At 35.8% G+C, this 25,592-nt stretch overlaps 1 protein-coding gene across 3 annotated transcripts in view; it reads left to right on the top strand.

Moving 5' to 3' along the window:
* LOC149843037 (TATA-binding protein-associated factor BTAF1-like) overlaps nucleotides 1-21,938 on the top strand; it is a 136,145-nt gene extending 114,207 nt beyond the window's left edge. For all 3 annotated transcript variants that reach the window (XM_089999552.1, XM_089999553.1, XM_089999554.1), the window contains 16 exons: nucleotides 1,746-1,916; nucleotides 1,997-2,419; nucleotides 2,519-2,962; nucleotides 3,778-3,897; nucleotides 3,987-4,469; nucleotides 13,320-13,855; nucleotides 14,049-14,541; nucleotides 14,643-14,711; nucleotides 17,225-17,329; nucleotides 17,414-17,641; nucleotides 17,732-17,998; nucleotides 18,083-18,132; nucleotides 19,849-19,958; nucleotides 20,088-20,170; nucleotides 21,261-21,473; nucleotides 21,551-21,938. In XM_089999552.1, coding sequence (XP_089855678.1) covers nucleotides 1,746-1,916; nucleotides 1,997-2,419; nucleotides 2,519-2,962; nucleotides 3,778-3,897; nucleotides 3,987-4,469; nucleotides 13,320-13,855; nucleotides 14,049-14,541; nucleotides 14,643-14,711; nucleotides 17,225-17,329; nucleotides 17,414-17,641; nucleotides 17,732-17,998; nucleotides 18,083-18,132; nucleotides 19,849-19,958; nucleotides 20,088-20,170; nucleotides 21,261-21,473; nucleotides 21,551-21,712 — 3,957 coding nt within the window. In that variant the 3' untranslated portion in view covers nucleotides 21,713-21,938. The remainder of the gene's footprint in view (nucleotides 1-1,745; nucleotides 1,917-1,996; nucleotides 2,420-2,518; nucleotides 2,963-3,777; nucleotides 3,898-3,986; nucleotides 4,470-13,319; nucleotides 13,856-14,048; nucleotides 14,542-14,642; nucleotides 14,712-17,224; nucleotides 17,330-17,413; nucleotides 17,642-17,731; nucleotides 17,999-18,082; nucleotides 18,133-19,848; nucleotides 19,959-20,087; nucleotides 20,171-21,260; nucleotides 21,474-21,550) is intronic.
* Nucleotides 21,939-25,592: the final 3,654 nt, after the last annotated feature.

Below are 25,592 nucleotides of genomic sequence, written 5' to 3'. Positions count from 1 at the left end.
TGTTGACTCAGCCCGGATCGCCCATTTACTAGGTCAATCCAGTGTGCAGGCTTGTTCTGCACATAAACTCGCCCTGACTTCGCCCAAGACTAGGTTGACTCGGCCAAGTCAACTGACTGATTAGTGACTCGGCCGGGTCATGCAGTGGCACACATAGTTGGCAAACCCGGTGAGTGAACTCGGTAATCTCCTGAGTCGACCCAGATTCAGACCCCAACTGGGTCACCGATTCCGGACCACTTATCTGCATGCTTCTTATGTGTTTTTTGTCATGCATTTTGTGGTTTTAATGCATAATTCCTATAAAAGAATACTTGTTATAAGGAATCATATGTTTTTAAATCATAAATATTAACAATTATGTATAGTTGAATAGTTATATTACTTAGTCATTGATGTGATGTGCTAAATTTAGTGATTATATAGTATGGATTTTGATTTTTTCCATATCTTAACACTGGAAAATGCATAGTCCTAACTCGTCCGAGTTACCGAGTCAACCCGCTAACTCGCAAGTCAAGGGTTGGGCGATCCTAATCCAAGTCACGAGTTTGCCAACTATGGTGGTATATGCAGAAACTATAAAAGGGCTAACAAAACCCGATATGAGGGTTTCCTCCTCTTCAGCTTGTTCCTTTCCTCCCGAAGCTCTGTCCCACTCCCCACTCCTCCTGTGGCAGCAAGGTGTGAAAGGAATCTGGCCTCCGGCAAATTTTTCCAACGAAATATTTGGCAACAATGACGTCTGGGTGGCGAGTTAAGATCAGATCCTCATTTCTCTCTCTCACTTTTTCTTATTTTTTTATGTTTTCTTTTGGGGTTTTCACATTTCCAACAACCATCTTGCCAGCCCGCAACTGCAAAAAATGTGTCTGCGTCTCTCTCTCTCTACCGAAAAAGGATTTGCTCTTTTTTGGGGGTTTTCCTTATCTCTTTAGGATTTATTACAAGAAATTGCAGCTCTGTTTTTGGGTTTTTTTATGTTTTTCTTTTTTCCCTCGATCTCACGCTTTCACTCACCTGAAAACAAAGCTCTCTCTCCCATGCCCACAAGAAGGTTTTTTCTGTTTTTCTTCACTTTTCGTAAGTTTTTTTGCCAGGCTTATAGTGTTAGCGTCATTGATTCAATATGACTATGATTGTATGGCTAGATGACATAGTTGTAGTTCAGTTTCGTTACTGAATGACTAGATGTAGCTTAGTTGCAACGTAGCATGATGTTATCTGATTTATTTAGTGATTTTAGAAGTAATGATGCCATTCTCTAAGTGTTTTTGCATTTATCTGATAATAATGCATTATTTCTTGTATAAAACTAAAAGTTAACAAAACCTGGATGAGTCACCGAGTTGACCCACCCGAGTCACGAGTCTGTACAGGACGAGCCGATTCCTGAGTCACTTCCCGAATCACTGGGTTTTCAAACCATGCTTAGGAGTACCCAAGTACTGGTAGGAGACTGATATGGGGGCTTTGTAAAAGTATCCATGTTACACAGGCAGGTGTATCTGTATGCTTGCGTGTCTGCATGGGTTTGCGTTTATTCTTCTGAGTGTTTATGTGCCTGCATTCCTTTGTGTTTGCACTTTGTCCTACCATTGCAGGGAAAGCCCGTAGTATATCAATTCTGAAGAAAGATATTTGAGTGTCATCAGTGTCATTTGATATCTGTGCCTTATATTTCAGTAACTCCGAATGTGCTATTTAGATGTAGTTTAGCTTTTAATTCATAACATCATGAACAGGAGAGGTTGCTCGAAGCTGCACATAGTTGCTCATCAGAGTCCACATTGGTTAGTTTCTGGCCTGCTTCTATTTTGGGTGAGACACTTCAAATCGTTTTTCAAAACTTGCTTCTTGAAGCAAATGATGAGATTTTGCGATGTTCCGAAAGGGTCTGGAGGCTTCTTCTTCAGGTTTGTGTTTTCCAATTTTAGGTTTTTTGCTTTCTTAATATTCTACAAAAACAATACTGATTTCAAGTTTTTATTTTCAGTGTCCCAGCCAGGACTTGGGTGCTGCAAGGTCCTATTTTTCTTCGTGGCTGGAACTGTCCACAACTACATATGGTTCTGCATTAGATGCTACAAAAATGTTTTGGCCTGTAACTTTACCGAGGAAAAGCCAATTCAGAGCTGCTGCAAAGATGAGGGCTGTAAAGGGAGAGAATAATTCTCGTGGAAATTTCGATTTACAGTGTGGGAAAGGGATTCCGTTGCAAGAGCAAGGTGCAGATGTTGCCATCAATTCAACAAAGATAATTGTAGGTGCAGACAGTGAAAAATCAGTCACCCATACTAGGGTAACTACATCGGAAGCATTGGGTGTTTTTGCATCCAGGTTGCCAGAGTTGTCAGTGCAATATATAATTGAGCTACTGTTGAATGAGCTGAATTCTTTATCAGGCGTACAGCGGCAGGTAGCTTGACATTTTATACTTTTGGCTATTTATTTTTTCAAGGTGGGTCAGTTTAACTCAGTTTTTACTCTATGGAAATTCTATTTTTCATTGGTCTAGGTGTCCTCAATGGTCCTGGCTGCCTGGTTTAAAGAGCTGAAAAACCAAGCTTCATCTAAGATGCAAGCCATCTTGCTTGGCCTTGCCCATCCTCTTCAAAAACTTCTTTTAGATTTGCTGTCATGTTCTGATCCAGCATTTCCTACAAAGGGTTCAGTTCATCCTTATTCTGAGCTAACAAGAACATACAAGAAGATGCGGAATGAGGCCACTCTTTTATACGGAGCAGCTGATTCATCTGGGCTTTTCGAGCATGTTTTATCTACTCTCTCTGTTCCAATGGAAACAATTAGTGTGGATGATGCAATCACTTTTGCTTCAAAACTAGTGCTGCTAAGTGAGCCTTCCCATGCAGATGGAATTATGGAGAATCATGCTTTCGATGATGTGGAGTCATCAAAGCAACGGCTGTTGTCAACTGCAGGATATCTGAAGTGTGTTCAGGTACCTGTCACTCGTGCTCCTGTCTTCTTTGTGTGTGTTTCTCAACCTCCAGCATCGCTTTGGTTGATGCATAGAAGTTCTCAACTTCTTTTCAACACTTAGCAAATAATCAATTTCTTTTCTGCATGCATTGGATGAGGTTTTCACAAGATCTGATGGGGTGTTCCCCAATTCTGAGATCAGCTTCTATTTTAATAATATTCTTCAGTAACACTATGTGATACTATGCAATTGGACTGATAATATGTTTCGTTGTTTAGATATCAAAGATCCTCCTAATACCTTTGCTATGTTTTTGCCTGCTAAACCTCTTGCACAGCTTTCAATAGATATTGAATTATTGCCTTCCAAGGAGACTATATTTTATGGTTTGCAAGATCACAGTGCTCCTATAATGAACCAAAGTATGACCATACTCTTCGAAGTTTGTACATGTATGATCAGTTTATTGTCAGTATATTAACTTTTGGCTCTGTTATATTTTTATAGCCCATAATTATTGTACCAGTGTGCATATTAAGTGTGCTTGCGCTATTCTGCAGATACAATTCCCCATACAGTGCCATTAACTGACCATTAACCTGAGATATACTGTCATATAGGCGTCGTCTTTTCTTTCGTACATCCATGTTGGCATGTTGATCAAATCAAGGTGTACAGCCTTAGAAAGTCTTTAGCAGGCATGCAATTAGTTGCATCCAACATTGCACTATCACTTCATCCGTACCTATTCTTAGAAATGCTAGCTTTCCTTCGATTATTATAGCTCATGATATTTTTTCCTCACTCGTTTCTGTACGTAAATAATTTTGCAGAGCAACTTGCATGTTACAGCCTCTGCTTTAGTGGCAGGTGCAGTGGTATGGATGTCAAATCTTCCTGCCAAATTGAATCCAATAATACTGCCTTTGATGGCTGCAATCAAAAGACAACAGGTGAACACAATTTAGTCATTAAGATAGAGGATTTTTCTTGTTTGCTAGAATTCCGTAGGTTGCTTACTGATCTATTTTTTTTTTAATAGGAAGAAATTCTGCAAAAAAAAGCAGCAGAAGCGTTAGCAGAGCTTATTTCTTGTTGCATCTCTCGTAAGCCAAGTCCGAATGAAAAGTTGATTAAGAATTTATGCACTCTAACATGCATGGATCCTTCTGAGACACCCCAAGCAGCAGTCATAAATTCAATGGATATTGTGGAAGCTCAAGAATTGTTATCTTTTAAGAAAACTAAAAACAGTGAGAAGACCAAAGTCCATATGTTGTCTGCTGGGGATGAAAGGTCAAAGATTGAAGGCTTCATAAGCCGGAGAGGTTCAGAGCTTGCATTGAAGTCTCTGTGTGACAAATTTGGTGCTTCTTTGTTTTATAAGCTCCCAAAACTGTGGGATTGTCTTACCGAGGTGATTAAGCCATCCACTACTGAAGCCATGCATCTTCCCCAGGATGCACTAATAGCTCAAAATATTGAGAAACTAGAGGATCCTCAAGTCCTAATTAACAACCTCCAGGTCTGTTTTTCTTTTAACATTTTACTGAAATGGTTATGGTTCTTCTATATGTGACCACTTTTGGCATTTTATTTTGATTATTATGATTTTAAATTAAGTAACCTTGTTACTAATTTCATTCATAAGCTACTGCTCTGCACTTATACTTTAATTAAAACACGAGCATAACCAGGGAAGCTATATCCTTGGTTTAGCCTCTTAGTGTAGCATTGTAGAGGGATGGCTTGAAATCCACTCCAATAATATCAGTCAGGTTAAGGCAACTAGTTTGCTTTGTCTACCTAGGATAAGAAAAGACATTGTAAGGGTGTTTTCAAACAATACTGGAATTTCTTTTATCTATTATGAGATCTGGTTGAAGTCTCCACACCAGTGTTGTGAAAAGCGTTGAGGCGTAGCGAGGCGCTCCACCAAAAACCGAGGCGAGGCGTAAAGCGTAAGCCTCAATTTTTTTTTGAAAACCTTAAAAAAATTATAAAAATATCTAAAAGTACAAATAAATAAAGAAATGCTTTATTGATGAAATAACAACCAATAAGAAATAGAAAATCTCAAATAAGTACTTAAAAATATGAGATTAACATATAAAAGTAACTAAAAACTGATTACATAACTGGAAAATATATGAGATTAACCTACAAAAGCTAAAATATATGAGATTATTCTAAAAAATATGAGATTAACATATAAAAGTAACTAAAAAACTGATTACATAACTGGAAACTATATGAAATTAACCAACAAAAGTTAAAATATACTAAGAAACTTATTACATGACTGAAATAACTGGAGAATATATGAGATTAACCTACAAAAATTAAAATATATGAGATTATTCTAAAAAATATGAGATTATTCTAAAAAATATGAGATTAACATATAAAAGTAACTAAAAAACTGATTACATAACTGGAAAATATATGAGATTAACAAAAAAAAGTTAAAATATACTAAGAAACTGATTACATAACTGAAATAACTGGAAAATATATGAGATTAACCTACAAAAATCTTGTTGATTATGTCTAAGAAATCTTGTTGTACATTTCTTTTTTTTTGCGCCTCACGCCTCATGCTTGCGCCTTGAGGCAAAGAGGGCTGTGCCTCAAGGCGAGACGTGCCTTTTGTACCTCAAGGCGCGTTTTTTATAACACTGCTCCACACGAAAGGATGAAATGGAACACAACACTGAAGTTGAATATTGTTACGAGTAGATTTGATAAATAAGTGGAGCTTGGGCTGTTCGGGCGTGGGCTCGGCTCGTTAACTTGTCTTGTTACGAGCCAAGCTTTGGGAGACGATCACGAGCTGGCTCGTTTTCTAAAAATAAATTTTAAAGTGTTTTAAAGCTTGATAATTTATAAAATTTATAATATGTGTATAGTATATATATTATGTATAATACATATATAATATGCATTTTATGTAATATATAATATATGTATAAAATATATATTATGTAGAACAAGCCTACTTGAGCCGTGCCGAGTCAAGCTCTTCATGTTTGTGTGAAAATATCTTCAAGAAGATCAAGTTCAATGATGACTTGATTAACCCATTATATTCACAACGAACAACATGTGCACAAAGGCACAAAATAACACTCAAAAGAGCACAAATACACAAAGACATAAAAAAGAATCTTTTGATGAGAGGGAGAGCTTTTCAAAAAGCATTAAATGTTACATGGGGAAGGACCCTTATTTGTAGACAAAATGGAACCCAAGGAGGGGCACCCATATAGACGTTACGACCGTTGGAGGGGTCCAACGTCTCTATGGTGGACCCCTCCTATATTATAATAAAAAATAAAAAACAAAAAATAAAAAAAATAAAAAAAGAAGAAAAGCATATTCAACTGAATATGCGTGTTACATGTAAAAAAACTATTTTACTCCTCGGGGGTATTACAAAAACAACAACAAACAACAACCACAACTACGCCTTCATCCCAAAACAATTGGGGTCGGTGATATGAACCAAAAAAGAAAATCGTTCTGGGTCCTCCACATGAATCCTTCTCCTCCAATCATTTGTATCCAATGCCATGTCCTCGGTGAGGTTCAAAGCATTCATATCCTTTCCTATCATCTCCATCCAAGTCTTCTTAGGCCTACCCCGACCTCTTTTAACTAATATATTTTCCCATCCTTCTAACTGGAGCATCATTAGGCCTTCGCCGAATATGTCCAAACCACCGTAAACGATTCTCTCTCATCTTATTTTTAATGGATGCAATGCCTACCTTCTTACGTATCTCCTACCTTCTTACGTAAACGATTCCCATTTCGGGGGTATTACAAAATTATATATATATATATATATATATATATATATATATATATATATATATATATATATATATATATGAATTACAATTTAACACCCCCTCAAACTTACGGTGCAATGATAGAAAGTTCGCCAAGAAGAAAATTTAATTTAGGAAAACAGAGTGCCTTAGTAAAAAAATCAGCCAGATGATATTCTGATATTACATAAGGTAGATCTATCACTTTCTTCAAATATTCTTCTCTAACGTAGTGACATTCCATCTCAATATACTTTGTGCGCTCATGAAAAGTGTGATTCTTGGCAATATATATTGCACTCTTGTTATCACAAACAACTTCGTGGGTCCTTGAACATGAACCCCAATATCTTCCAACAGTTGGCGAATCCAAATAATCTCCATGGTTGTAGTTGCCATGTCTCGGTATTCGGCTTTAGTAGATGATAGGGATACCTTTTGTTGCTTCTTGCATCTTCGAGAAATTAAAGATTCACCTAAGAACACATAAAAACCAATAGTGGAGTGACGATTATTTGAATCACCTTCCCAATCAGAGTTAGTATAAGCAATTAGATTTAAGTTAGAAGATGGAGATATAAATACTCCCTTTTTTATGGATCCCTTTATATATTTGATAATTCGAAGAATTGTACTCGTATGAACTGATGTAGGAGCATGTTGGAATTGACTTGCAACATGTACATGTGAAATATCAGGTCTAGTGATGCTAAGATACATCAAAGGTCCAACAAGTTGTCCGTATGGAGTGAGATCTTTTAGAAGAACACCATCATCAATTTTTAAGTTTGTTCATACCACTTTAGGGGTTTCACAAATTTTATCGTCTGTAATTCCTGACCTGTCAATAATCTCAAATGCAAGTTTAGGTTGAGATAAGAAATAACCCATGTGAGGATAGGCAACTTCTATGCCTAAAAAGTATGAAAAAAATCCTAGGTCTGACATTTCAAAATTTTCTTTTAATATATACTTAGATACTCTTAATCTCTTTAGTATCGTCTCCTGTAATTAGCATGTCGTCAACATATAATAATAAAATCACGATTCCTGCATTGGATTTTTTGACGAACAAGGCAGTGTCAGTATAACATGAAGTAAAACCATTTTTCTATCATTAAGTTATTAAACCGATCATACCAAGTCTTGGGAGCTTGTTTCAAACATTAAAAAACTTTTCAAAGATGAAGAACTTTACCTTTAGGAACATTCGTATAGACTTCTTCATTTAGGTCACCATTTAAAAAGACATTTTTAACATCCATTTGATATATGTTCTATTTTTTAATTGAGGCAATAGTAATAAGACACCTAACAGTGATCTTACACGCAACAGGAGTAAAAGTTTCATCATAGCCTATTCCATATTCTTGAGTATACCCTTTGGCAACTAGACAAGCTTTATACCTTTCAAGAAACCTATCACTCTTGGTTTTGACCTTAAAAACCCACCTATATCTTATTGTCTTCTTTCTACTAAGTAGATCATGAAATTCCTAAGTTTTAGCTTTTCTAAGAGCTCTAAGTTCATTATCCATGGCTTTCCTCTATTCTACAATTTTCTTGGGTTCTTCAGAGTTTTTAGGTTCTACATATGAATGAATGACACTAAGACAAACTTTATGTTTAGGCAAAAAAGATTCATAGGATATAAATCTAGAAGAAATTCTTTTAGCTCTTTTGGTCCTACGAGAATTTAGATTATTTGTTGAGGTAGACTCACTAGTTTCACTATATTTCTCAATCGCACTTCTAAAAGTATTTCTATCTCTATGTGTATAGATGATAGGATCAATAGATATTTCTACTTCGGTAGGTTGTTCAAAAGATTGATAAGGAGAATTGTTATTCTCTTCAATATTTTCATTATCACTAAGAGCATTATATAGGATTTCATCATCACTGGAAATATCATCATTTCTACATAATAACTGAAACAAAAAAGAGTAATCCATATTATCTCTATGAGATTCACATTCTTCAAAACCACTAACATTTTTTAAAAATGTTACATTTCTAGAAACATATAATTTATAATTTTTAATATCATAGCATCTAAAACCATTTTGTGTTTCAGAATATCCAAGAAATGTACAAGGGATGACTTTTGGTAAGAGTTTATCATTTTTGTCGGTAAGAACAAAACATTTGCATCCAAAAACTCTCAATCTGTTGTAGTCGGGTTCTTTATGATATAAAATTTTAAAAGGTGAGATCTTATTTAAATTTTTTGAAGGAAGGCGATTTATAAGATAAACGGATGCAAGAGCCGCCTCGACCCAAAATCTTTTAGGAATATTGTGAGAAATAAGCAAAGTTCTAGTTGTTTCAATAATATGTCTGTGTTTTCTTTCGGCTAAACCATTTTGTTGAGGTGTTTTGGGACAAGATTTTTGATTGACAATTCCATTGATTTCAAGATAATTTTTGAATTCATTTGAAAGATATTCACCTCCAGAGTCTGTTCTAAGAATTTTTAAGTTACCATTAAATTGATTTTTAATCAACATATGATATGTCTTGAAAGATGCAAAAACCTCATGTTTATGATTAAGAAAATATATTCAGTAATATATAGAGTAATCATCAACAAAAATAACATAATATGCAAATCCTCCTTTAGATGTGAACGGTGCCGGTCCCCATACATCCGAATGCACAAGCTCAAATGGTTTGGTTGTGAACATAGATCTTAGTTCAAAAGGCAAACTTTTCATTTTTTCAAGAATACAATCATTACAAGTGAAGCCACTTTTATAAAGATTTTTAACAAAATGTAAATAGGAAAGCTTGATGACATTGGGATGCCCAAGTCTTTTATACCAAACGTTTATATCTTTGTGTTGGGTAAGATTACAAAAAAAATGTTTTGGAATTTGTAGAAACTCCATGTAGTATAGATCTCATTTCCTAGAGTCTTCCTGAATCAACTTTCCGGACCCAACATTTATTTGATGAGAACTTAACATCACATCCATGATTCGAGAATTGAGAGATCAAAAGCAAATTTAAATTTAATTTTGGTATAAATCTAACTTTTGGAATAAAAAAAATTGTTTTTCAAAGTTTTCGAATCCTTTGATCTTAATAGAAGCACCATCTACGGTTTAAACAAAAGAAGGTAATACATTTTTTGTGTATTCAGAAAGTGCAACAGTATTTGGAGTCATATGGAAGGAGGCACTCAAATCTAAAAGCCAAGGGGTCTTATCTGGAGGAGAAGAAGTTGATATGATGGCATCGAAAATGGATCCTTTGAAGAGAGGTTGAAGGGCCTCCATGACTTGACTCAATAATAATGCTCCATTGTTGAAATTAGATAAACTCTACTCCTTTTGTGGTTGAAATGTGATAGACATGGCCACCTTCTTCTACTTTGGACAAACCGACTTAATATGTCCCGGTTCTTTACAAAAATGATAAATAATTTTTCCTTACTCCCTTCCTTGGTTCTATCTTCCACTTTGGCCACCTTCTTCTCTAACTCCTTGATTTTGATTTTGAAATTTGTTGAAGTGAGGAGGCGTATAGCTTTTTAAATTGTTTTCCGGTCTAGAAACGACATAGGCTCCTTCATTCTCATCCTTGGTTGAAGGCATAACTAAAACACTTTGATTGGATTTACTAATTCCTATTCGAGTTTCCACTTAGCTTAGTGAGAACATCTTCTAGAGGTGAAGAAGTGAAAGAAGATAAAAGAGATCTTATTTGCTCAAATTGGGGTCTAAGCCCATTCAAGAAATTAAAAAAATCGCCTTCTTCTAATTGTTTGTGTCGTAGCTCAATGGCTTTTCCACTCCATTTTGGTTCAAGGAGAGCGAGTTTATCCCAAATAAATGATAATTCGGCAAAATATTCTATAATAGTCATTTTTCTTTGTTGAAGGGTTAAAGCCATTTTTTGAAGATAATATTTGTGAGATAAATCTCTCGAGGTATACATCCTCTCAAGATATTCCCAAATTTGAGATGACTTTCTTGAATTTTAAAATATTGACATTAATCCTAGTCTCAACTGTAGAAAAAATTCATGAAAGAATTTTATAATTTTTCATTTCCTATTCTTCATATTTCTTATTGTATTCTTCAAAAGCCTTTATTTTTTTCTCTCCTTCAAGAACTTTTATTTCTCATTTTTCAACTATAGTAATTTTAGGCTCGGGTTCCTGAATCGTACCTTTGATGTAGCCCCATAGCCCTTTTCCCTTGATATGGGCTTCCATATTTCCGGCCTAAACATGATAGTTTGAGCCATTGAGTTTGAATTCGAGAGAGAAATGTGAATATTTTTCTATCATGGAAAAGCTTTTTGAGAGACAATAAAATCTTCAAGATTGAATACACACAACAGTTTTTTCTTTAGCTATTCTTGTAGCACGCCAAAGAGGAAGAAGTTTGCAAAAACTTTCCATGCCAAAATAGAAAAATGAGTAGTAGGCACATTTTTCGAGACCACAACCACGATCACGCTAGCTTCTCATAAACCTTGCTCTGATACCATGTGAAAATATCTTCAAGAAGATCAAGTTCAATGATGACTTGATTAACCCACTATATTCACAACGGACAATATGTGCACGAAGGCACAAAATAACACTCAAAAGAGCACAAATGCACAAAGGCATAATAAAGAATCTTTTATTGAGAGGGAGAGCTTTTCAAAAAGCATTAAATGTTACATGGGGCAAGATCCTTATTTATAGACAAAATGTGACCTAAGGAGGGCCACCCATATAGACGTTATGACTGTTGGACCCCTCCTATATTATAATGAAAAAGAAAAAAAGAAAAAGAAAAAGAAGAAAAGCATATTCAACTGAATATGCGTGTTACATGTGAAAAGACTATTTTACCTCTAGTGGGTATTACAAAATAATATATATATATATATATATATATATATATATATATATATATAAATAGATACATAGACATATATATGAATTACAATTTAACAGTTTGTGCTCAGCTCATTTACCGAAATGAGCTGGCTCATAGCTTGGCTCGCCGAGCTCAAATTTCGAGCTGAACTGAGCCAAGTAAAACAGCGAGCTGTTTGTCTCGTTTCCCTGCCCTAGTTATGCGAGGTGTTTTCCAGTATTGGCCAATTTAAATCTAGTGGGACCTAGGTCACATCTATACGGTATGGGTGAACCAGTGCAACATGGATGTGTCTAGTATGACCAGCATGTTTTCTAAAGTGCAGGCTCCCATTATCTGCTCTCATAATCCCATTATCATATACCATTATATAAGGTTGCTGAACAGCTTTATGTCTCTTGATATGACAGTTGTAAGCCCTGGGAAGCAGTGCATTTGATGGTTTGACAAATAGAGGTTTACAACTTGGTTCTATTAGTATAATACTAGCCTTTTCTTTTTCCCATCCTTTCTTTGGAAATGTGAGGGCTGGGTGAGTGCATGTATATTTGGAGTTAATTGTGTAATACTTTTTTCATTGCATGTAATAGTTATTATATGGGGAACTAGGTATACTTCAGAAACAGTCTAGGTGTTTAAGTGCATGTTTGTTATATGAGATAGTTGAGGATAAATATACCATTTCTTTTTTCAATATGTATATTTTAAACATGGTAAACCTTCTTATGCTATGCTATTGACATCATACAGTAAACTGTAAAGAACTATACTATGTTGTAAAAAAAATTCTATTATGATATTTAAGATTCCATCACTATAAAACCATCTTAATCATAAAATGGGTTTATTTAGACTGATTTATTCAATTATGTTGTGGTATTTATCTATGCCAAACTACTAATTGTGTTGATGCTTGTGCTGTACACACCCAAGTTCACTTGTTGTAAATTACATTCCAATATGTTAACACCACCTTTGATATCTAAGTTGAACCTGTTAAGTAGTTTTGATTTTTCCAAAGTGAGGAACTTGGATCATACATTTGTGGAAATCTACCGGGGCTGAATATGATCCAGCTTGATTAAATTAGAGAGCATGTTTATTTTCGTTCTCAGTTTCAACTACATAATTCCATTTGACTTGCTTGTGATTTAGAAACTTGTCAGGCTACATCCTGGCAGCTCATGTGCAGTTTTATTTTTGTCTTTCTCCATATATATTAGTAATTCTCTTCTTACAGTTGCTCATTGGTTAGTTTATTTGTCCATTATTGATATTCATGCCTTCTGTGTGCATGCATGTATGTGTGCAACAAAGATAAGGGTAGAGCTTGAATTTTTTTGGAAAATGGGATACAATGACATGGATTTTTTATTTTTTAATTAGTAAACTACTATTTTTTGATATTTAATATATAAAAATGTATTTTTTGAAACATTATTAAAAAGTTAACATAACATTAAATCATATCAAAATAATGTTTGCGCATGTTGGAGTCGAGGCACTCCATGGTTACTGGTAGATGACATATATTTGTGTATGCTAACTGCTTTTTGCATTTTCTGATTCAGTTTTTAATCTCTGCTAATTGTTTCATATTTCATTCATCAATTACAAACTTTTAATTATCTCTCAGTTAACAAACTCTTTTTTGAGCTGCAGGTGATACGTTCTATTGCACCTTTTCTGGAAGTCACGCTAAAGAAGAAATTGCTCTTGCTGCTACCTTGTATATTGAGTTGCTTGCATCATCAGCATGTTGCAGTAAGGTTGGCTGCTTCAAAATGTATTACTCTGATGGCTATGACAAATACGACCAGTGTGATGGAAGTTGTGATGGAAAGAGCCATACCTATGTTGGGGGACTCTACATCTGTCTATGCCAGACAAGGCGCTGGCATGCTTATAAGCTTGCTTGTTCAGGGATTAGGGGTTGAACTTGTACCTTATGCACCTTTTCTTGTGGTGCCTCTTCTAGGTTGCATGAGTGACAGTGATCAATCTGTAAGACAGAGTGTCACAAGTAGTTTTGCAGCCCTTGTTCCTCTGCTACCATTGGCTAGGGGTCTCCCTCTTCCTACTGCACTAAGTGAAAGTTTGTCTAGGAATGCAGATGTTCAATTTCTAGAGCAACTACTGGATAGCTCTCATATTGATGATTACAAACTTTGCACCAAATTAAAAGTGACACTAAGAAGGTATAGATAGAATGTTGGATTTATCTTTTTCTCATTTACTAGGCAAGAAGATTGTGACTAATGTGAAACATTATTCAGTGATTATTCATTTTTTAATCTCTTGTTACTTGGCCCCTGTTAGATCCCAGATTATATAATTAAATGCTAACAAGCATTCAGTAGTTATTCTAACGATTTTTTTTGCTGCTTGTAGGTATCAACAAGAAGGCATAAACTGGTTGTCTTTCTTGAGACGGTTTAAGCTTCATGGGATTTTATGTGATGATATGGGGCTTGGTAAAACACTTCAGGCATCAGCTATTATGGCATCTGACATAGAAGAACATCGGGCTTCTAATCCAAATAAGGATCAATTCCCATCGTTAGTTATATGTCCTTCAACATTAGTTGGACATTGGGTCTATGAAATAGAGAAGTATATAGATCAATCTGTAATATTACCTCTTCAATATGTTGGCTCAATTCAAGAGCGCACCTCACTTCGCAATAATTTTGGCAAGTTCAATGTTATTATAACCTCGTATGATGTTGTCCGGAAAGATATTGATCATCTACAACCAATATTATGGAATTATTGTATCTTAGACGAGGGGCATATTATTAAAAATTCAAAATCAAAGATTACATGTGCAGTAAAACAGTTGAAATCTAATAACCGACTCATTCTGACTGGAACCCCTATTCAGGTTACATTTTAATTATCTTAGCTGATATTTTATTTTTCCGGATGCAAGCTGCTTTTTGATATCAGCTGTAAAGTGAAATTCTTACCTCCTGTTGGTTGCAGAACAATGTGTTGGAGCTTTGGTCGCTTTTTGACTTTCTGATGCCTGCGTTTCTTGGAACTGAGCGTCAGGTACTTATTAAATTTATACTACTCAAAATGTTCAACAGATACTGTCTTTTCGTAATCATATTTTACGCTTCTATCATTATTGATCTTTTAAGCATCTTCTATGGATTTAGTCAGTTGTAAATGGTCACCATGAGTCCATGCTTAAGATATATCAATAGGATCCTGTTTCTAGACCTTGCAATCGTGTCAGGGAACATAGTCACGGAAAATCCAATGAATGTATACTCAATTGTCAAAAGCATATTTTGGTGTACGGGTGTTGAGTACCGATTCCAGCTCAAGCCCTGGTAGGTTGACCCTACCCTAATTAGACTTATGTAAATGTTGGGTGACTGGGTAATGACCAGCCTAGCTCCATGTGTGTTGATTGTCATCCAAGCTTAGCTGAAATACTTGAGAGATTGTTCTTGTGCTCCCTAGGTTCACTTGCATTCCTCGTAATCAAAACGGTTGGGTGTGAAATCCTATTGACATTGACTCCATTTTCAACTATAGTGTGTTTGACTGTAGGTTTGGTGAGAGTACATGTTTGAGCCTGAGACATGGTGGGTGTACCTGACCGATTGGTTCTCAGGGTAAAGGTGGGTTCAGTCCAGGTATTGGCAAACCCGGTTCAAATCCTGTTAACTTCAATTCAATTATTAATTTATCACTAATGGTGTAGGAATGCACTGATACATGTCCGAGCTTGAGACATGGTGGGTCTACCTGAGGTGGCTGGAATATGTGAAAGTTTGGTTATGGTCTGCCTGTTGACCAGCCTGACTTGACACACATGCCCACACATGGACATGTATGTTCATGTGTCTTTATCCGCGAATTCTTGTTTAAGCAAATCTTAGAAGAAAGCAAAAAGTACTTGTTTTCTCAAGAAAACCTTAGGATGGTATCTAACATATAGAATAATGTAATCTGAGAAAGATGAGAAAAAGAGGAAACAAAAGTTTTCTTTTTTCATTTCATTGAAAATGAACTATGGAACCAAATACTTGTTGAACATCATGATAGAATCTCTTCCATGTTATTCTTGTTACTACAATCTTTCTATATCTTCAAAATGTCAAAGATATTTGCACAGACGTGCATACAGGGTGTTGTGTGTGTAAACAGCTTAGAGTGACACTCACTTTTTATTACTCTAATGAATTCCCAAAGGTTAAATTACTGCTGTGTCTTACATATCTGTACCAGAGAAAGCTACTAATTTGATATGAAGTTTTAATTTCATTTGTTGGAGCCATATTTCCCCAAAATAGCAAACCATTTTTAAAAGGTACATGGGAATATTGAAATTACTTGGTGGTAATATAATTGCACTGTCAATTTTGCTTGCCTTGAATGTACTCACTTGGTTATTGTGCCAAGTGAATTTGGTATTGTCACTGGAGATATCTGGGAGTCTATAGTCTGCCAACTCCTTGTTAAATTCCAACATAGCTTCATTATGGCAGCTGGCTCCTTTTCGCTCCTCTACCCATCTTACTATGTTCCAATCTCCTACGGGTCACGGAAGTTCATCTAATGGCTTTTGAGAGCTTTCCAAAGATCACTATCACTGCCATTGTAATCATATCCATAAATGTTGGTAATAGTGAATTGCTTATTGACATGGTCCACCAAAGCTGTAATCAATTGTTCTGCAGTGAGCAAGACATCTGCACTTGACTTTTCCTTGGATCGTAAAAAACCATGACGTGGCTTAAGGGTGGTTTATTAAAATTTCTGAACATATGAAGAGTAGGGAAGGATCAATTTATTTTATGAAATGCATGAATAGAAATTTTTTTTTGCTAACAAAAAATTAATCGCAGCATGGGCTTCAGAATGGCTAGCTCAATCTCCTCTAGCACCCATCTTCATTCAATTCTCTGAATTTTCCAGGCTAGGCACTTCATAGATAGAATTAAATTAATTAGGTTGGGCCTGAGCTCCCTCTCCAAATCATTTGATATTTCATTAATATTCATTGAGTTCTCCATGCGTTGATGCAGTTGGTGAGATTCATTGAGTAGATTGTCCTTTAACAAGTCCAGCTCGGTTCTCCTTTTCCTATATAACTTGGTCTTTGAAGACACAGAGATGCATCATTCATGTTTTGCAATTGCTGCTAAAAAAATTCAGACAAGTCATGGACCTTGGATCTAGGACCCGATTTTCGATTGATGGACTTGGACCCAGAACTGTGAACCACATTCTCAATCTTATGATGGAGACAGCATTTTTTTTACTATTTTGGATAGAAGAACCATTAAGATTCTCTTTCCTATGTGGCATTTCCTTGATCCCTCCACTTGCGTTCCTGCCTAATAGAACATCTCATCATTATTTGGTTCATCTAGATAAGTGTGTGCCTCTAGAAAACCCCCTTAATAAATGAAGTTTGCATTTATATCTATAGAATGGTTGTCATTTTGAAAGTGAGCGTATCTTACTTTTAAAGTTTTTCTTTATTTTCTGATTATGATTGCTCATTTCCGGTAATGAAATACTCATTCTGTCATTTCCTGCTTCAGTTTCAAGCCACTTATGGAAAGCCATTGCTTGTGGCCAAAGATTCAAAATGTTCTGCTAAGGATGCAGAAGCAGGTTGTCTAGCTATGGAAGCATTGCACAAACAGGTGCTTCTTACATGTGGATTTCTTGTGAAAAATCTGAACCCCCATAGAATGTCTTAACTCTAGCTTTATGTGTCAATGGAACAGGTTATGCCTTTCCTACTCCGTCGAACAAAAGATGAAGTTTTATCTGATCTTCCTGAGAAAATTATCCAGGACAGATACTGTGATCTGAGTGCTGTTCAATTAATGCTTTATGAACAATTTTCCAATTCTGATGCAAGAAGAGAGATCTCAACACTAGTGGAATCACAGGATCAGTTGACCATCTCAGAAGGAACTACTCCATCTAAAGCATCTACACACGTCTTCCAGGTATGATTAGGGTAGTGATTTTGATTTTGGGAGTGGGCTCATTTACATATCATCTTTTGGAGGTCACTTATGCTGAACTCTAAATGCCAGGCTATCCAATATCTGCTAAAAATTTGTAGCCATCCGCTACTTGTCCTTGGTGAGAAGCCTCCAGAGTCTCTTTTGCGTCAACTTTATGAGGTGATTCCTGTTGGTGCTGACAATATGTCATGTCTGCATGAACTCCAACACTCCCCCAAGTTGGTTGCTCTTCAAGAAATACTGGAGGAATGTGGAATAGGCACAGATACAACCGGCTCTGAATCTGCTATTTCTGGTGGTGGGCAACACAGGGCTTTGATTTTTTCACAGCATAAAGTACGATTCTGGAGTATCTTCTAATTTTTGTCAAGTTTTGCAAATGTGTTATTTCACTAACCTTCTTGCCCCATTCCGTTTCAGTCCTTGTTGGATATCATTGAGCGAGATTTGTTCCAAACACACATGAGGAGGTTAGCTAAAAAACAGAGACCTTCCGTCTCATTGGTTTCTGTGTCTTAGTGCAGTTGGATTCAGTGGTTTCCTTTAGATTTTGTGTTTTGAAAATTTTGGAAGGAAAACAAGTTTGCATTTTGTCTTCTATCCCATCTTTTATCTTCTGGAGAACAAACTATTTAGGTATTAATAATAGCTAAGTCTTTGTATGAACATGACACTAAATTATTAGATTAAAATGCCTGACATGTAAGGTGGGAGGGAGGGAAGTATTTTTTATTTTGCAAATACTTTGAAGTTCAGATTACTTGCTAGAGAGAGCTGTTATTACATCAGATATAAAATGCTGTATTATGAGAGTTTGTGGCATTACTATTTTAATTGTTAGACTTGGAATTAAATACAGGATTGTAATGGAAGAGAAGCTAACCTAATCTAGTTGAATATATACATAGTACTTTATACAATGCATTTTCTATTTATTTTTTGTTTTCAAGTAGAGAAGACAGATTTATGTAAATTCTTTATTCATAAGCAACCTGAATGTGGATGCCATTTTTTTTAAATTTTTACTCGGAGAAACTGCTCCAGTCGCAGAGACCTAGCCGCGCTGGCTCAGCCTGCCGTACTTACGGTCTCTGTCCATGTCAGCGTAAAAATCTGAGGGCTTACCTACCCCAGGGAGTCACCAAGCTTCGGCTTACACAAGGGGTGATGCCCATGGGATTTGAACATAGACTGCCTGTCAAACGGTCTGGCCCATCTCACTACGCCAAACCCCTTGGTCTGAATCTGGATGCTGTTATAGAGAAATTTTTGCTTTACATGATAAATATCAGATATTGTCATAAAATAAAATTTCACCACGCATTGGTCAATATTTCGTGTACTCTGTAAAATAAGATTCTTAGAGAAAACGGTGCTAGATTCATGAAATAAGTGAGGAATGATACGAGGGCTCTTGATTGAAATCCATGAGAAAATATTTGTTTGGATAATGCATGGCAGAAATGAAGTTAAAAATCTTCCATTAGTAGTAGCAATCGACCCTGATTTGCGTGGAAGTTTTCATTCAGAAGTATACATGGAAGTACGTGTGAAATTATCTCAGCAGTGAGCTACTGAGATGGTTGAGATTGACGATGGACCCTAGAAGATGACAATTTCTAGCAAACCTTAAAAAACCATTTAAATTGCCTATGAATGAAGTAGATTACGAAGGATGTGAAGTAAGTTTCACGCACACCCACTCTTGAGGTTCATCATGTACAGGCTTGGTTATTAGCTATTATTGTTATATGTTATTGGTGAATCGTTATGTTATGATCAACATCATTCTAGAAGCTTATTTTCAATCTATTGACATAAGAGGATTTTGGTTCCTATGTTAATGTTCAGCACAAAGTTGTGGCTCAGTAAGGCTTTTTTTTCTGCTCATTTTATATCTTTGGCGAACATAACTGCTTCTCTTGTCTGTAGATTAGTTTTCCTTCTTAATGTGCATATGCATCCACACCCCCACACGTATAGGCAAAAAATGGTTGCTTGGGAAGCCATTAGGTCTTGAAACAACGTAATTTGCTATTCTCAGCGGTCCAATGTATTTTCTTGCGTACTTATCTTTATGCAATGTATATAGGTGATCCTTATTTGTATACTATTTTTTTTCCTGTTAGAGAATCCAAGTTCAACTTACACTGTTGCTTGATATATATGGTTTCCTCTGCCTGCAGTGTCACATATTTGCGACTTGATGGATCGGTTGAACCAGAAAAACGTTTTGAAATTGTCAAAGCTTATAATTCAGACCCTACTATTGATGTTCTCCTGCTCACGACACATGGTGTGTAGAATTAGTTTTATGCAAGCTTTTTTCTTTTATTTTTTTTGTGATAAGCAACTGGAGTTAGGCAGACATTTTTATGCAATCCATTGTTAGTGTAAATCTAATATTTTTGTGAATGAATTTCAGTTGGAGGACTTGGATTGAATCTTACATCTGCAGATACCCTAATTTTTATGGAGCATGATTGGAATCCGATGAGAGATCATCAGGTATCATTTTTTCGTCCTTTCATAACAAGCTTGCTGCAGTGATTTCTATAACTGCATTTGTATTATTTTTACTCCAAAACTTTCTTTGTTGGCTTTTAACACCATGATATCTTTTCTTCCCCAGCAATTCCTGATACCATTATGGTACCTTACATTTATTGTAGCGGCAAACATTATTTTCCTAATTTTTACATATATTACTTCTCTAATTGAAATTTTAGGAACCTATTCCAAAATGGATCTATACTTTTTTGGTATTTCATAAGTTTATGAAATTACCTTAGTGTTTTATGATTTGTTACGGTTAGAAGTTTTGAACTTGATGGCATCAACTAAGAACAGTAGTCTGAAGAATTCCATGTATGGTATATGGAGCTATTTGTTGATGCCAGTTGGCATACCACTTGGTGAAGAATCACCAAAACTGTGTAGGTTCTGTAGCATAATGCCTTACCAAAGGGTGATGTGGAAAAACTTGAGCCTGAGTATGATTATGATTTTATATGATCAATGTGAGAAACATCAAGAAATAGGCCACATACTCCCTTTGATTTCTGAAAACTTGGGGACTTCACATTGTTCCACATCAGTTGAGCAAGGAGCGCTACTGAACTAACAAAATGAATAGCATGAGAAAAATTCAGGTTGTGAAATACTTGAAGATATGGGATTTCCATAGATCTAGGCTTCGTACTTTCTTTTATGAGTATCAAAATTCGTTGCACAATTAAGTCTGCTGCATGCTTGTGTTTGGACAAGTGGTGTCATCTTTCAAAATAAACAACCCACAAGCCTAGGAAATACCTAGAAGTTTCCGTCTTTCACTTTAGACCAGCTTATTTAAGGCTGCCTCTATAAGCATCAGCAACAACACGTGGGTATCATTCATCTTAAGTGATCACATGCATGTGGATCCCTGATTGTATGATTCAATGTACATCAATTTGAATTGGTAAAAATTTGTGCTTGAAGATTCACCATTTTCTCTTCCAGTTTTCTATTTATTGGATATGAATTGTATCTAGGCATTTATCACTGACATGTGACCTTGGTACAATTATTTTTGATATGTTTCTGGGTGTTTGATTAGGCTATGGATAGAGCACACAGGCTGGGGCAGCGCAAAGTTGTCAACGTCCACCGTCTCATTATGCGTGGAACCATAGAGGAGAAGGTCATGAGCCTCCAGAGGTTTAAAGTTTCAATTGCAAATGCTGTTATAAATGCAGAGAATGCCAGCCTCAAAACAATGAATACCAATCAGTTGCTAGATTTATTTACTTCAGCAGAGATTGGTAAAAAGGTAATCACTGAACAATTCTTGTTTACATACATCTTACTAGAAGCATCAATATCTCACTGGATTGCAATGCTGGGCAGCCTTGTTCTTCCAATGCTGACCAGGATATGATTGACAAGAAAACTTCAGTTGGAGGAAGGGGATTGAAGGCTATGTTAAATAATCTGGAGGAGCTCTGGGACCAGTCACAATATACAGATGAATATAGTCTCAACCAGTTCTTGGCAAGGCTGAATGGCTGAAATTGATCAGCTATGTAAAGTGTAAATTGAGTGAGGAGTTCATAGGCTCAAGAATTTTGACATTTGGTGAAATTCTTTTTTATGTAATTTATCTGTAATCACATGTAGAGCTAACAGAACAGATGCAAGCCAGCCTCATAGAATGTGCTAATGTAAATTATGCAATTATGCACATTGTATATAACAATTGCTTTTTAGTTCAATTGGAGTCCATTGATTCCACAAATTGTCCTGCATTAGCAAATCATTTTGATGTTGTATCACTATCATCAAGGCCAATGAGGGGGCCGTACAGGAGGAATGTAACTCTAGGCATTGCCTTTCTTTTTCTTCTTGTGAAGGGCCTTTTAAATCTTGTATAAACAGTTATTTTTCTATGAAAGAGAATGGAGCTAAGCTATGTTTTTTGCGAAGAAAACTAGTGTACGCTTTGTTCATAGCATTTCATAGAGAAATTTGTTTTCCCTGAGGCCTTGGAAAAAATCTAGCAATTTCAAAAAGTATATTTTCTTTCGAAAAAAGAAAAGAAAGTTTACAGAAGTATAACAAAATAAAAAATTATGGGAACAAAAATCTTTTTATTTGTTTTTTTTAAGTTCAAAGGGTTCAGAGGGGATCAGGTCGGGTATTCCTGATGGTGTTACCGTAATTGGTCTTTTGAATGCTGTTTTATTTATGGAATGATCGACCCTGACAGTAAATTGCTGGCATTTCAGACGGGCCCTCAAAATTTTCAGTTATTAATGCTCTAGATGGATGGTATGTAGAGCATTTCAAAAGAACAGTTGATGTTGAAAACCAAAAACTGTGGAGGTTCCGATGCTCAGATGAACGGCATCCAAAGGACCCTGACAGTGGCACTGTTTCTGACCTGATCCTCCCTCATTGTTATTGTAATAATAATGCTAATGACTGCTGATGGTGGCAGCAAGAATTTTTTTGGAGAGAAGGTAGTAATGGTTGCAATGATCAAACAATCATCATCTTGACTGTTGGCGAAAAGATAACGAGTGAAAGAAATATCATACATGAGAGGAGGTTTGGCATAAATACAAGACTTTTGGAGACCGATCCGACCAAAGTAAGCATAATGAGGTCAGACTATATTGATGATGCAGTAGTTGATTAATGCTTTCTTAGGCTGTAGTTGATTAATATTGCTCATGGGATCTGAGCCCAAACCCATCTTGGTCACTACCCCAAGCCTAGATTCCATCCCTGGATGTTCTGAGCTAGCATGAACCCGACCCATTGTTTGCAGGATCTGAGACAAGCTAGAGCCAAATGCACAAGGTGGTGCGAAGTTGAGCCTTGCCTTGAAGCTTCATTTAATTATATGGACCAGGTTAAAGAGTCTCTTCAGCCAAATTGGATTACTGATTGATTTCATGTCCTTAGAAAGCAAAAACTGTACCATCAAGCCATGCTAGTATGTAGGGCGAATCCAACACCCATAATTTTTTAAATCTGCATTTACAAGCTTGATTGATTGGCTGGGACCTCCTACACTTCATGTCTTAAAAGTTCGTGAATAAAATAGAGAAGAGGGCTAGTTCAGTGCTATGAAGATCACCAGTAGACCCATTTCCTTATCAATATGATCTCCATATCACATGTTTCCAATCCCACTTGTTTTGCTTGTATTTGAGAACATAAAAGAATCACTATATATATATATATATATATATATATATATATATATATATAGGGAGAGAGAGACCAACAATCCAAATTTGTCATCTACACAGAGGACTTTAAGGTATCAGTCAATCAGAGGCACTTCTGACCTCGTTATACGTATCTTGCAAGGATGATCAGCACAAGGAGGCTCCTAGAGATGTCTAGAAATGGCAGAAGATAACTGCAAGAGGGAGGAGAATAATCTCACTTGGGGGTGTGCATAAGAGAAGCAAATTGGTGACAATGGCACACCACACACATGAGCCATTTTGTGGCATATGCAGCTGATGGCAAAAGGTTCATGATTCCCCTAACCTATCTCACGATCCCAGTCTTCCAAGATCTATTGAAGATGTCCGAGGAAGAGTTTGGTCTGAAGATAGATGGTGCACTTGTGTTTCCCTGTGATGCTGCATTCATTTTCTATGCCATGTTGCTTGTATGCAATGACATACCTGGAGATCGAAAATGCATTGCTGATCTCTCTAAGCAGTGGTAGACGCTTGCAATCATCTGCTTTACATCAAAGCCACCAATGCCAACACATACCCCTTGATGCATTTTGAGTGAAGAGTCAATGCATCTATACAAAAGTGGAAAAAAATATATCCACAAGTCATTCATGTACAATATAATTTTTTTGTTAAATGACTACGGCTAATTTAATGTGATTCTCTAAAAATCTTACAATTTTTTATATTCTCCCGATGTCAAAAATCACAAATATGCGATATCGTTAGGACACTTTTACCCTTTGCAACTGTGAATTTATGCATTTTTGTGATAACATTGTACCGCCCGTCGAATATGTCCAACACCCATTTAAACCAGAATCACAAGTTTTTTTTTTATGTGAATTTAGACCTCACAAAAATTAATTTGCGAAATCTCGATGAAATTGAAACCAATAAAATCACAAATATCCTACTCTTTTGCATATAATAAAAAATTTTGCATCAAAAAATTTATGAAACATCTCTCGCAAATAACAAACTTTCACATATATCCTGAAATCACATAAATTTATGTGTGAAACACTTACCACTAATTTTACAAATAACTTATGTTTTCATATATATTGCACGCTCTCGCATGAAGTTATTTGCGAATCTCCCGATATCGCAAATATCATACTTAAATTTGCGAAACTATGACAAATATGCAATATTTCACTGAGCTTGATCTCTAATGCACCCAAAAATCAGCTTGATTTTCGAGCTCTAATACCATGAAAAGGAAAAAGGTCCTCCAAAAGATATTTACCAAAACAACAAAGTGGACACTTAAAAGAGTTTTACCAAAACACCAAAAGAACATTTACAAGCCATGAACACACAAACACCCACTAAAAGAGCAAACACAAGAAATAAAAATAATATTTTATTGATAAATACTATGCAAGAAGTATACATTTGAAAAGAGTTTCAACCCCTACATGTACACAAACATGAGATGCTCCAAGAGAGTCGTTGGGAGGGTCCAACGACTTTAAATAAAACCATTAAGCCTCCCAACGACTCTCTTGTTGACTAGTTTAAACAAGACAAAAAAAACCAACATAACTATCTTAACCTAGTTACTATATATATATATATATATATAACAATTGGTGGACTATTATTCTCATTGATGAATAAATTTTGTGTTTTTTTGTGGTGTATACTTTAATGTCAAAGGCTGGATTTTATATTGATTACTTTCATATGGCATGGTTTTGCTTATTTGTCTTTTGCAAGATATCTTTTTGAAGCTTCTTAAAGGTCTGTATGCTTTATTCTTCCTTCAGGTAAATCTGGCCTGGAGGACCCTGATGATGATGTTAGGGCAATTGCGGCTGAAGCCTTAATACCTGCTGCTGCTGCTATAGTATCCTTTATGGGGCTACAATTACATTAAATCATTATTCTACTTTGGGTCATATTACTTGCCCGTCCACTAGCAAGTATTAAATTTCACATCTGATCATATTTTGCATTTTGTTCATTCATTTTTTTTCACTTAGTATGAACATTTGCCTGCCATGAGTTGTTTTCATATTTTGTTGAATGTATTACTTGTATAAATTTGTGCAAGTCTCGGGTACCAAACTACGTCTTTTTTCAAGAAAGCAAAAGAGCATGAGCAAAAGTGCCTTCCGTTTACTTATCTAAAAGAATTTTATTTGATTCATTCAATTAATAATCCATGCATATTCTTGCTA

Source organism: Nuphar pumila, chromosome 3, assembly GCF_984573655.1.
Source record: "Nuphar pumila chromosome 3, dmNupPumi1.hap1.1, whole genome shotgun sequence".
Lineage (NCBI taxonomy): Eukaryota > Viridiplantae > Streptophyta > Magnoliopsida > Nymphaeales > Nymphaeaceae > Nuphar > Nuphar pumila.
The sequence above is the reverse complement of the archived record's forward strand: the minus strand, read 5'-3'. Positions and strand labels throughout refer to the sequence as shown.